Raw genomic sequence first — 12,059 nt, forward strand, 5'->3', positions numbered from 1 at the left:
GTGCCTTGACGGCGCCGTGGGTGTTGACGCAGTGAGATGTGGGCTCTGTGAGATGTGGGTACGCTGAGGTGGATGCTCTGGGATGTGGATGGTCAGAGTGAGATGTGGATACTCGGCATGAGGTGGCTATACTGAGATGGGGGCACTCGGAGAAGTCAGTACTCAGAGCGAGATGTGGATCCTCTGGCACGTGGCTGCCGGGAGTGAGACGCTGGGAGATGGACACTCGGAGCCGTGGATACTCCCAGTGATTCCGTGCGTGAGACCTGAGGGATCGGAATGAGATGTGGCTAGTGTGGCTGAGGGTCTCATTGGCAGCCCGAGGGCTCCAGCAACCCAACAGGTGTGTGTGTGAGCCCGCCTGCTCTGCATCCTGCAGCTGTTCATGTGTGTGCCACTGTGTGTGTATGTGTGTGTGTGTGTGTGTGTGTGTGAATTAATTTTGCCGCTGTCTGTGATCCCGCTACGTGACCACGGATATCCTGCATGTCTCTCTCATCAAACTGACATTTCTCCAAACCTATCGCTCTCCACAGGGGACACTGCCTGTTTGTGCTAGCCCCCCTATCCCCCAGCCGGCCCTTCGGGAGCCACACTCACTCCTCTGCAGGAAGCGAGGTTGCCCCATAGGCCCCTGGAGCCAGTGTGCACACAGACATGGGGGACACGGAGGCCAGAGCAAGGCCCATTCTCCAGCGAGGCCGCTGCCCACCTGCTTTCTTGTGGGCTGTAAACCCAGGACCACCAATGGTGCAGAGGGTGGCGGGACGCTGCCAAGAGGGGGTGGTCAACGCACACAGTGACTCGAGTGTGTCCACGGGGGGCGGGGTGTGTGTGCTGTGGGCCTCGGGTGCAGCTGTGCAGCCTGAGTGCCAGGGTGCGAGGCGGGCGCAGGCCACGGCCGTGGCTCTGGTCCCTGCTTCCCTGCTAGTAGCTGTTTGCACACGGGCAATGGGGGTTTGTGGCTGCGCCCCTTCCTGTCAGAGACACACCTTGGCTCACCCCTGCCCCTCTGCCAAGGGACATCAGAGCCAGTTGCCTCAGTGTCTTGGAGCCATGGCGGGCCCCAGAGCCACCAAAGGGCCGCGTATAAGTGCAGGGCGCCGTTGCAGGGAAGGCCGGCTTCTCCCTCTCATTGATTCCAGGAACAGGCAGACGTTCGTCAGTGCTGAGAAGTCAGTGCTCCGTTGTCCACTTTGATTATTCCTGCCTTTTTAGTTTTTAAGGGGATGGCCATGCCTGATCATTGCTGAGCATGGTTCTCCGTGGGCATGGTCAGTCTCTGTGCAGCCGGGCTGGCGTGCTGGGTGCAGGGGGAGCAGCAAGGCCTTCCAGGACCTCTGGCTGGCATCGGCTCTGGGACCATTTCCTGCAGAGACACCCCCGCCTCCTCCCCATTCCGCACATCTTTGGGCCAGCGTCGGGGGCTCCTGCAGGACAGGCCTGCCCCAGACCACAGCCGGAGTCGGCTTCCCTGTGAAATTGCATCCCGCCCAGGGGCTGGTTTCTCTGCTGATGGGGAAAGCACACGGGAAACCCAATCTCGCCAGATGTAAAGTCATTCTCCGGCCCGACCTTGAGTGCATGGGCCACAGAGAGATGCAGCCGCGCCCGAGGCAGGGGGAGGGAGGGAGATGGAAGGGGTGGGATGGGGCCAGAGAAAGAGGAGGCAAGAAGTGGTGCTGGGCCTGGGGGCAGCTATGGGCCCAGAGGTGGGCGATCTGTCATAGCTCCGCCTCTGGCTGGGCCCGAGTCACGACCCACCTGCCCTGCGGCTCCCACACCCTGTCTATGAAGGTGTGCTGCTTTTTATTATTATTTATCCTTCAATATTTTATAAAATATTTATTTAAGCTGAGTTCCTGCTGGCGATAAAGGATGCGGACAAAATGCCGGAGCGAGATAGCAAGCCGTTTTCCAATCCTTTGGCCCCAGATGGCCACGATGTGGACGATCCTCACTCCTTCCACCAATCTAAGCTCACCAATGAAGATTTCAGAAAACTTCTCATGACCCCAAGGGCTGCACCTACCTCTGCACCACTCTCTAAATCACGTGAGATGCCAAAGGAGTATAATGAGGATGAGGATCCAGCTGCGCGGAGGAGAAAAAAGAAAAGTTATTATGCAAAACTTCGCCAGCAAGAAATTGAGAGAGAGCGAGAGCTAGCAGAGAAATACTGGGACCGGGCCAAGGAATGAAGAGATGGTGTGAACAAAGATTATGAAGAATCTGAGCCTGATCAGCACCACGGCAAATTACAGGGCTGTGGGCCCCACTGCTGAGGCAGACACATCAGCTGCAGAGAAAAGAAGACAGTTGATCCAGGAGTCCAAGTTCTTGGGTGGTGACATGGAACATACCCATTTAGTGAAAGGCTTGGATTTTGCTCTGCTTCAGAAGGTACGAGCTGAGATTGCCAGCAAGGAGAAAGAGGAGGAAGAACTGATGGAAAAGCCCCAGAAGGAAACCAAGAAAGATGAGGACCCTGAAAACAAAATTGAATTTAAAACACGTTTAGGCCGCACTGTTTACCGTATGCTCTTCAAGAGCAAAGCGTACGAATGGAATGAGCTGTTCCTGCCGGGCCGCATGGCCTATGTGGTGGACCTGGATGATGAGTATGCGGACACGGACATCCCCATCACTCTTATCTGAAGCAAGGCGGACTGCCCCACCATGGAGGCCCAGACCACACTGACAACAAGTGACATTGTCATCAGCAAGCTCACACAGATTCTTTCCTACTTGAGGCAGGGTACCCGTAAAAAGAAGCTCAAGAAGAAAGATAAAGGGAAGCTGGAAGAGAAGAAGCCTCCCGAGGCTGACATGAATATATTTGAAGACATTGGGGATTATGTACCTTCTACAACCAAGACACCACGGAACAAGGAGCAGGAAAGATACCGAGAACGGGAGCGTGATCATGAAAGGGACAGAGAGCGGGAGGGGAGCGAGGACGGGAGTGGGACCGCAAGAGAGAGGAGGAGAAAAAGAGACACAGCTACTTCGAGAAGCCAAAAGTGGATGACAAGCCCATTGATGTTGACAAAGGACCTGCATCTGCCAAGGATTTGGTCAAGTCCATCAATGAAAAATTTTCTGGTTCCACTGGCTGGGAAGGCACTGAATCGCTGAAGAAGCCAGAGGACAAGAAGCAGCTTGGAGATTTCTTTGGGATGTCCAACAGTTATGCTGGGTGCTACCCAGCCACGATGGATGATATGGCTGTGGACAGTGATGAGGAGGTGGATTACAGCAAAATGGACCAGGGTAACAAGAAGGGCCCCTTAGACCACTGGGACTTTGACACCCAAGAGGAATACAGTGAATATATGAACAACAAACAGCTTTGCCCAAAGCCGCATTCCAGTATGGCATCAAGCTGTCTGAAGGGCGGAAAACCAGGCGCTTTAAGGAAACCAATGACAAAGCAGAACTTGATCGCCAGTGGAAGAAGATTAGTACAATCATTGAGAAGAGGAAGAAGATGGAAGCTGATGGGGTTGAGGTCAAAAGACCAAAATACTGATCTCCATTAATGCACAGAAAGAGTCTCTCCAAGGATGTGTGTCCCATTGCTCTTTTCCCAGAAAAGTCGCAAGATTTTTTTTCAGTGAATGTTTATAAACTTTTACTGTGTAATCATTTGGCTCCATTAAAATTGGTTATCCTGGGGCCCAAGTGGCAGGGCACATGTGTGCATGTGTGGGGCACAGGGATCGGTCCCTGGCTTCACATTGCCTGTCTTTCCCCCAGCACTACTGGTTGTGGCCCTAATGAACTCTGAACACCTCCAAAAGTAGTCCTCACTATAAATAAATACATAAATAATAATTTAAAAAATATTTATTTAAAAATATTGTATATGATGTTAATGTAAATGTTTTATATCATAAACTATTTGTTTTTAAATATTTATGAAATATTTAAACTTATTTAAAAATTTTAATACAATTTTTTAAATTTTGTTTTCATTTTTTTTGGTTACAGATTTTGTTTTTTCTGTGGTGCTCAGGGCTTCTTTCTGGCTCTGCTCAGGAATCACTCTTGGCAGGGTTCAGGGGAGCTTACACAGTGCCAAGGACCCAACCCAAGTCTGTCATGTCCATGGCTGGCGGCCCTCTCTCTGTTCCATCTCCAGCCTCCATGTAGATTTCTTACTAGATCTGTTCTTAGGGGTGGGCACTTGGTCCTGAGTACATTTGCGACGATTCCCTCCTGTCTGGTCTTTGCACTTTTTAAATGTCCCTCGGTGTTCTCTTTGGGTAGTAGCGACCCTTTTATTGCCATCTGACAGGCCTCGCTTATTTTGCCTGCCCCCGGGTCTCGTGCTCTATCTCTGAAATGGGAGTTTGCTGCTTCCTTCTCTGTGCTGCTGGGCGGGCGGGGGGTCGTAGGGCATGCTTGGGTGCAGAAAACCCCACATGGGTCGTTGTGCTTGGGGGTCCTCAAACATGTTCTTTCACATGCTCTTACACAACACACTGAAAGGATGTACAAAGACATTCACACCGAAACTGTTGCACATAATACTCGTGCATATTCAGTCAACACACCTCAGACACACATGGCCCCCCACACTCACTCAGTCACACTATCATACACACATTCACACTCACACTGAGACTCACATGTCAGCACTCTACCTATACAGTCGCACTGACATACACACATATGTACACTCCCAGCTCACACACTCAGACACACTCAAAATCACAGACATACACACACCTTCACACTGAATCATACATATGTACACAGAGTTACACATATACAGTGTGATGTGTATTTACACTCAACACATTCACAATCATATACTCAGGCACACAATTCCTCACACACAATACTCAAACACAACGACACAACCAGATATTCATACACTCACACATACAGTCCACAGTATCACACACAGTCACACAAACACAGGTACATACTATCAGTCCCTCGCACTCAGTCACACACAAAATCACACACTCAGATGTATGATCCCACATTCATACAAAACCTCAAACACAGGACCACACATTCTATCACACACAAACTCTCAGACACGCGCACACACAACCCCACACAATCAAAGACAAAATCAAAATCACACACACTCACACACAGTCGCATATAAAACACACTTAAGACACAGCTGCACACACGCACACATAAATGTGGTCCTTAGGCCATTGCAACATGTGTGAACAACAGCCAAAAAGGGGTGCACCATGCATAAGGGGCCCTTTTGCACCCAAACATCTAGGGAGAGTGACCTGATTCATCTCGGTGACATGACCCATGACTGGCAGGATCAGAGAAAGTGTCCATTCGTTAGCTGCAGTTGAAACTGCAAAAAGGAATACGTCAGAACAAGAGGAAATAAGGTACGGAGAAAAAAAGGAGATAAAAGGCAGAGATGGAGGAGGAGGGATAAAAAACAAAACCTGTGGAGGAAGAGGTGGTGGCGGGAATGAGAAAAGAAGAGCAGGATGACAAGAGAGAAATACGTCAGAAGAAGATAAAGGGTACATCAGAAGAAGAAGTGGATAGGGGAATGGGAATTTGAGTCTGTGAATGGAATTTGTGAGGGGGAGGGACTGGGAAGTGTGAGAAGAGGGAGACCCTGGAGGGGAAATAGATGACGTGGAAGTAGAAGAGAAAACAGAATGGAGGAAACACGAAAGTGTTTGAGTCGGAGAAGGTAGAGGAGCACAGTAGACGAACCAAACAGGTGAAAGACGGGGTGAAGGAGAAAGGAAGACAAGAAATGGATGATTTCCTGGAGCGGTAAGTAGAAGGGAAAAAAACGACGCAGAGGAGATGAGGCAGTAAAAAAGAACCCATCAAGTAAGGGAGGTTGAGGCAGAATGGACCCAGAAGAACATGACGGAGAAGGACCAAGAGGAAGAAAACCAATAGTGGAGGAGGTGGTGGAGGAATGAAGGGAGAAGGGATTGAGGCCTTTGAGAATGAGCGGTAATTAGAAAAATCGTGTTTTCTAATGAGGTGGAGTGTTTTTTTTTTTAGTTTCATTGATTGTTTATTGATTATTTGATTTCTTTAGCATTATTTTCTGCTCTAAGTGTTGGTATATTCTTTCTTCCCTTTATTTTAGGATTACTTTTTCTTTTTTTTAGTTTTTAAAGCTGTCAATGTAAGTCATTAATTTATTTTTTAATAGTTTATTTTTAATTAGTGAGTCAACGTGAGGGTACAGTTACAGATTTATACATTTTTGTGCTTATGTTTCCCCCATACAAAGTTCGATAACTAGAGACTGAACACAATGGCCACTCAACACCTTTATTGCAAACCACAACACCTAATCAGAGAGAGAGAACAAAAGGGAATACCCTGCCATAGTGGCAGTGTGGGTGGGGGGAGACGGGACTGGGGAGGGGGGGAGGGATGTTGGGTTTACTGGTGGTGGAGAATGGGCACTGGTGAAGGGATGGGCTATTGAGGTGGAGTGTTGTTAAAGAGAACTAGATGACATCCGAAGAGGAGGATGATTAGAGATACATATCAGAAAGTAGGAGTTGGATAAAGAGTGAAAAAACAAGCAAAGGAGGAGATGGTGGAGTGAAGAAGAAAAGAAGAGTAGGATGATGAAAGGGCAAATATATCAGAGGAAGATGAGGGGGACATCAGAAGAAGACATGGATGGTGATTGGGAGTTTGAATTTGTAAATGGAATTTGTGAGGGGGAGGGACAGGGAAGTGTGGGGAGAGGGAGACACTGGAGTTGGAAAAGAAGATCAGGAATATGAAGAGGAGACGAAAATGAAGGAAACACAAAAATGTTTGAATCAGAGAAGGTGGATGAGCACAAATAGCAGAAACAAACAGGTGAAGGACCGGGTGATGGAGGGAAGAAGACATGAAAAGGATGATTTCATGGAGAGGTAAGTAGAAGAAAAGACGACACTGAGGGGAGGCACTGAAAATAAACCCGTCAAATAAGAGTAGGATGAGGAGGTACGGAGACACAGAAGATGGAGGAGGAGAAACCGGAGAAAGGAAACCAGAGGTGAAGGAGGTGGTGAAGGAAAGGAGAAAAGTGGAGGATGTGTTTGAGAACACGAGGTAAGTAGAAGAACTGAAGAGCAGGAGACAATGGAAGTGTAGTGGTGTAAACTGAACAAGACAACACTAGAAGAAGAGCAGGATTATGTAGTATGGAATCAAAAGGAGGAGTTTGAGAAGGACAAGAGGGAGAAAACAGGAGGAGGAGAAGGTGGTAGCAGGAAGAAGAAGAGTAGAGTGAAGAGAACAGAGATGGATCAGAAGAAGATGATGGGGGGACATCAGAAGAAGAAGTGGATGGGTGAATGGGAATGTGAGTGGGTATGTCCCGGCCATGTTACTCTCATAAATCTTTGAGCATCTACTGCTCAAGACAGATGAATTATCTCCTTGTTCCCAGAATCCCTGTAGTTACAAGATAACTACTTACAGGGGGACAGGGATCCAAGCATTTGATCAATGGCCTATGCAAGGGGGATGTTTCCCCAGTCCCACGGAGATGCTCCTCACTTCATGCTGAAACCTCACCAGGGAAGATGGATCAAACTATCTGGTATTTTTGAACTCAACACCTGTGATAGGAGAGGATTTTCCTGAGAATCTAGAAAGGGCAGAAAACATGCCCCGGTCAGCGAATACATTTCCTTTCTTCCTGTCATTTTGAATTTGACCAAAGGGACCCTGTAGAGATGTTGAGCAGGAGCCTGTGTGCTTTGGGCCTCCCCAGAACAGGAAACAGAAAGTCTCCTCCGGGACTAAGTGAGGTGAACTGAGGTTCCTGTCTGTCCAGGACACAGGTGCATGGTTAGACCTGGGTCAGGCTAGGAGACTCCCCTACACTTCTGCTCACCAGGGAGCAATTCCTATCCCTGTGCCCTGTGTGCAGCTGGGACAACCATTCTTTGACCCTGTCACTTGTTGTGGAGCCTGGGTGATTGAAACAGGTTCAAGTCTTGGAATTCAGGGAGTACTATGCTGTGAGGATTGAGAGATTGAAGTCAGGTTTTTTTTGTTTGTTTGTTTGTTTTTTTTGCTTTTTGGGTCAACCCAGCGAGCGATGCTCAGGGGTTACTCCTGGCTTTGCACTCAGGAATTACTCCTGGCAGTGCTTGGGGGACCATATGGGATGCCGGGGATCGAACCCAGGTCGGCCGCGTGCAAGGCAAACGCCCTACCCGCTGTGCTATCGCTCCAGCCCCTGAAGTCAGGTTTATGGGGAAAATAATCTGCTATGGAAGAAGGGGGAGGGTGGGAAAGGAGGGGGTATGCCCGGGATATTGGTGGTGGGGAATGTACACTAGTGGAGGGATGGGTGTTTTATCATTGTGTGATTGTAACCCAAACATGAAAGCTTGTAATTATCTCACGGTGATTCAATAAAATTAAAAACAAAAATCCCCTACCACCCAAAACACTCAACTCTGTGGATCAATTCTCCTATTGCGCTGTTTGTAGTCCATGTTGCTACCTTGCTGTGTATCCTTTAAGCCCCATATTATGAGACAGATCACCTGTATCTCTCCCTTTCCTGCGGACTGATTCACTCAGCATGATATCCTCTAGTTTTTTTATGTATAGCAGAAAGTTGGGTGATTTTCAACTCAGTTAGCATGGTAAGACCCACAGAGGGTAGACACGATTAGGACTCTTTCTAGGTCTTCCTCATGTATGTGAAATTTATGAGTGAAATGTCTTCAGGGCAATGCCCCAGACTTTCTGGATTCAGTTGGAAGTATATAGCACTAGGAGAGTGGTTGGTGATTTGAGAACATGGCATTCCCATGTCACTTGGAGGTGTCACTATACACAGAGGACAGTGGGGAGATGAGAACAGTCTGACCACTGCAGAACTGTAGGTAGCAGTTCAGTGACCAAGAAGCCCCATCTAGGCACCTGCTCTGTGTACAGGTAAGAATGGAGCTTTGAGAACAATCCTCGTGGTTTAATTTCTGACTGCCCTGTCCCAGGAATCTGTCTGCGCCTTTCTGTTCTACCCACTTTGACAATCCAGGCTGTCCTTCAGGACGGAACCCTGCTTTTCTGCTCTGTATTGACCTCAGTTGGAAATTTCAGCCATATTGTGCTCATTGTGCCTTCAGAAATTGAAGGGTAGTCCAGATTAATGTATGTTCAATGCTCTCCTAGAGGAGGGAAATGAAAATACTCTCACATCAGATATGAGCATATTCCCTGTCATTGGGAATGATTTTGGTCACTTTTTGTGAATTGACCATTTTGATAAGTTTGGCAACATATTTCAAAGTACAGGTATGAATCTTGGATTCTGCTAAGAAGTAAAGTCATAGTTCAACTATGGGAGCATGAATATTCCCAGTAACACTGTGTTCTGCATGACTGAGAGCCCATCCTGTAGTCATGCTATCTGAGGCATCAAATGGACACTAAAAGGATATATATATGTATATGTATGTATGTATATATCCATATTCTGCTCATCTAATCTATAATTTGTGCATGGATACATATCTTTGATATCAATTGAGATAAACTTATCAATTTTGATCATTTATTCCCAAATTGCAAGGCATGCACAAAATTTGTCTCACTCAATACAATAATTTTTCCAGGTTTCCAGGAATATTGGGCAATTGGTGACATCAGACCCCAGGTGAACTCAGCTGGGATGCATGATCCCGGGGTGGAGGGAGCAGCACCTGAGGCTTTGCTCTAGATCCTGTCTGTTGGTCCATGCTACTGCCAGCCCTCCTGGGCACACCCCAGACCTTGTGTCTGTGCTTGAGTAACCACCTTACCCTGAGCTGGGCTGAGATGCCCCCAACATCAGGACTTGAAAGACCATGGCACTGACCATTTATTACCAGCTCGTGATAGGAAAAGGGGACCATGGTCCCTTTCATAGAAGTTCAGATCTCCACTGTCCCTTGTCGATTGGCAGGATTCCAGCTTAGGAATATGGAAATACAAACATGCACAGAAGGGTGCTCCACAGAAAGTCCAGAAGGGGGTCTGGCCAACACCAGGATTTCAACTGACAGAAAAGAATTTCTTGCTGAGACACATAATTTAAGACAAAATGAAAGTAGAAGTCTGCCATAGGTAGATCTGCAGTCGAGTCAGCCGCAGTGACAGCAGCCCACACTCCATGTGGTTCTTCCTGTATCATTTGAGTCACTCCACTGAACAATCCCTCAAGAAAACATGAGTGACACCAGGTGTTCTCGAGAAAAGCCATCTTTCTCTTGGCTGTTTCTGAAAGACATAGAGATCCTGAGCCTTTCCCTCAAATGAAGCCTAACCCTATGAACCCCATTCTCAGTCTCTGACTCTCTGAGGAGGAAATCAACAGAATCAGCATCCCTGTCACCCATAACAGCTACCTCTCCCTCAGGTTTCTGACACACTGAGGATGTGGCTTTTCACACTGTGTGTCTCATACAGTAATACGCAGCCGTGCCCTCAGTGCTCAACCTGCTCAGTTCCATGTAGGCTGTGTTCTTGGACTTGTCTGCAGTGATGGTGACTCTTCCCTGGAACTTCTCTGCGTACCCTGTATTACTATCACCAGGGTATATCATTCCCATCCACTCGAGCCCCTGTCCAGGGGCCTGCCGCACCCAGCTCATCCAGTAGCCAGTGAAGGTGTATCTGGATGCTTTGCAGGAGATCTTCACTGATGTCCCAGATTTTCCCACCTCAGCCCCTGACTGCACCAGCTGTATCTGGGAGTTCACACCTGCAGACAGCAAACAGGAGTGGATGGACTCCCCTTGACGGGCCCTGTTCCCTCAGCCCCAAATGGGGGACACTTACCTGCAGCCACTGCCACCAGGAAGAGAATTCTCCAGGTCCAGTCCATGGTGGGGACCGTCACTCAGGGGCTTCTGAAGGTGTGGGTGTGCCTGCTGTGTGAGGTTGTCAGGACACAGACACTTCTGTATTTATCTCAGAGTCTCTTGTGTAATTTGCATATTCATGGGAAGGTAGAATTCATAGCTGAAGGCCTGGTTCAACCTGAGAAGGGGCTGGTGGAAGCCACCGGGTCCATCCTCAAGGGGAGGGAAGAGGTCCACGTTCGGATCCTTGTTTGAGGAGATGAGACCCTGCCCTGACCCAGGACTCTGTACACACAGAGCTCCCCCTCCGGAGGGCCAAGCCCTTTCAGGACCTTCCCCTCAGCCTCCCAACCCCCACCTCATCTGTATGGCCTGGAGACATCTGGACACACCTGGGCTCTGAGGTTGTTTCTGGGATCTGGGAACTCCCCAAGGGATACTACACTGAGACTACAAAACCATCCTATGCTCCAGTGGTTTCCATTTGAAATAATAAGAAGTCCAGAAACACCCCTGCATACAAGTTTTACTGCCTTAACAGTATGATAAATGTTCCTCCTAAACCGATAAATATGCACAATTTAACTTTCTTGTCCAATCCTTATTTTAATTTTGGTTTTCTTGAGAAAGCAAACTTTACTTTTATTGAAGAAGTAAATCCCATTTCTCAGGAGATTCCTGCTTCTCTGCTTTCATTTCTGCCACCTCTGCACCCCTTCAAGCCTGTGACTCTGTGCTCCTCCAAGGATTTGGCGCCCCCTGCAGCCCAGTCCCCACCCTGCAATTAGAGCCTTTGGGCTCTCAGAGGCATTAAGTGCTTGGAGTCTCTACTGTAGGATTGAATCCTGGGACTTCACTTCAGAAGCCTTATTCACATGTCATATTCTTTTATGGGCCTTTTGTTTAGGTTTTGAGCTACACTTGGCAATTGTGAGGGCTTACTCCTGGGTCTGTGCTCAGGGATCTCTCAGGTAGATACATCCGAGTAAAATATTGGTAAATCACATAGTTATATATAAATTAAAATTGACACTGAATGTTCTTTGCTGAGATCATGTAAAAGTGATACTTTAAATAATTCACTCAAATAAAAATAATGCAAACCATCAAAATTAAAGAGGATTTAAATATTTAAGTAAAGACTTTAAACAAAAAATTTATATTAAACCTGCTAAGTTAATGAAGACTTCAAAAACCAGGCATGAGTCTAACATAATTGCCAACAAC

The 12,059-nt window shown here is 47.6% G+C and overlaps 1 pseudogene and 1 gene segment (V, D, J or C); one reads left to right on the top strand and one right to left on the bottom strand.

Moving 5' to 3' along the window:
• Positions 1-1,879: 1,879 nt before the first annotated feature.
• Positions 1,880-3,532, top strand: LOC129399951 (protein Red-like; annotated as a pseudogene).
• A 6,883-nt stretch (positions 3,533-10,415) lies between these two features.
• On the bottom strand, positions 10,416-10,855 carry LOC101539041 (immunoglobulin heavy variable 1-3-like). The segment is given in 2 exon segments: positions 10,416-10,732; positions 10,810-10,855. Coding segments are annotated over 2 exon segments (363 nt in total).
• Between the last annotated feature and the right edge of the window lie 1,204 nt (positions 10,856-12,059).

The sequence above is a fragment of the Sorex araneus genome, chromosome X, assembly GCF_027595985.1.
Source record: "Sorex araneus isolate mSorAra2 chromosome X, mSorAra2.pri, whole genome shotgun sequence".
In the NCBI taxonomy this organism is placed as follows: Eukaryota; Metazoa; Chordata; class Mammalia; order Eulipotyphla; family Soricidae; genus Sorex; species Sorex araneus.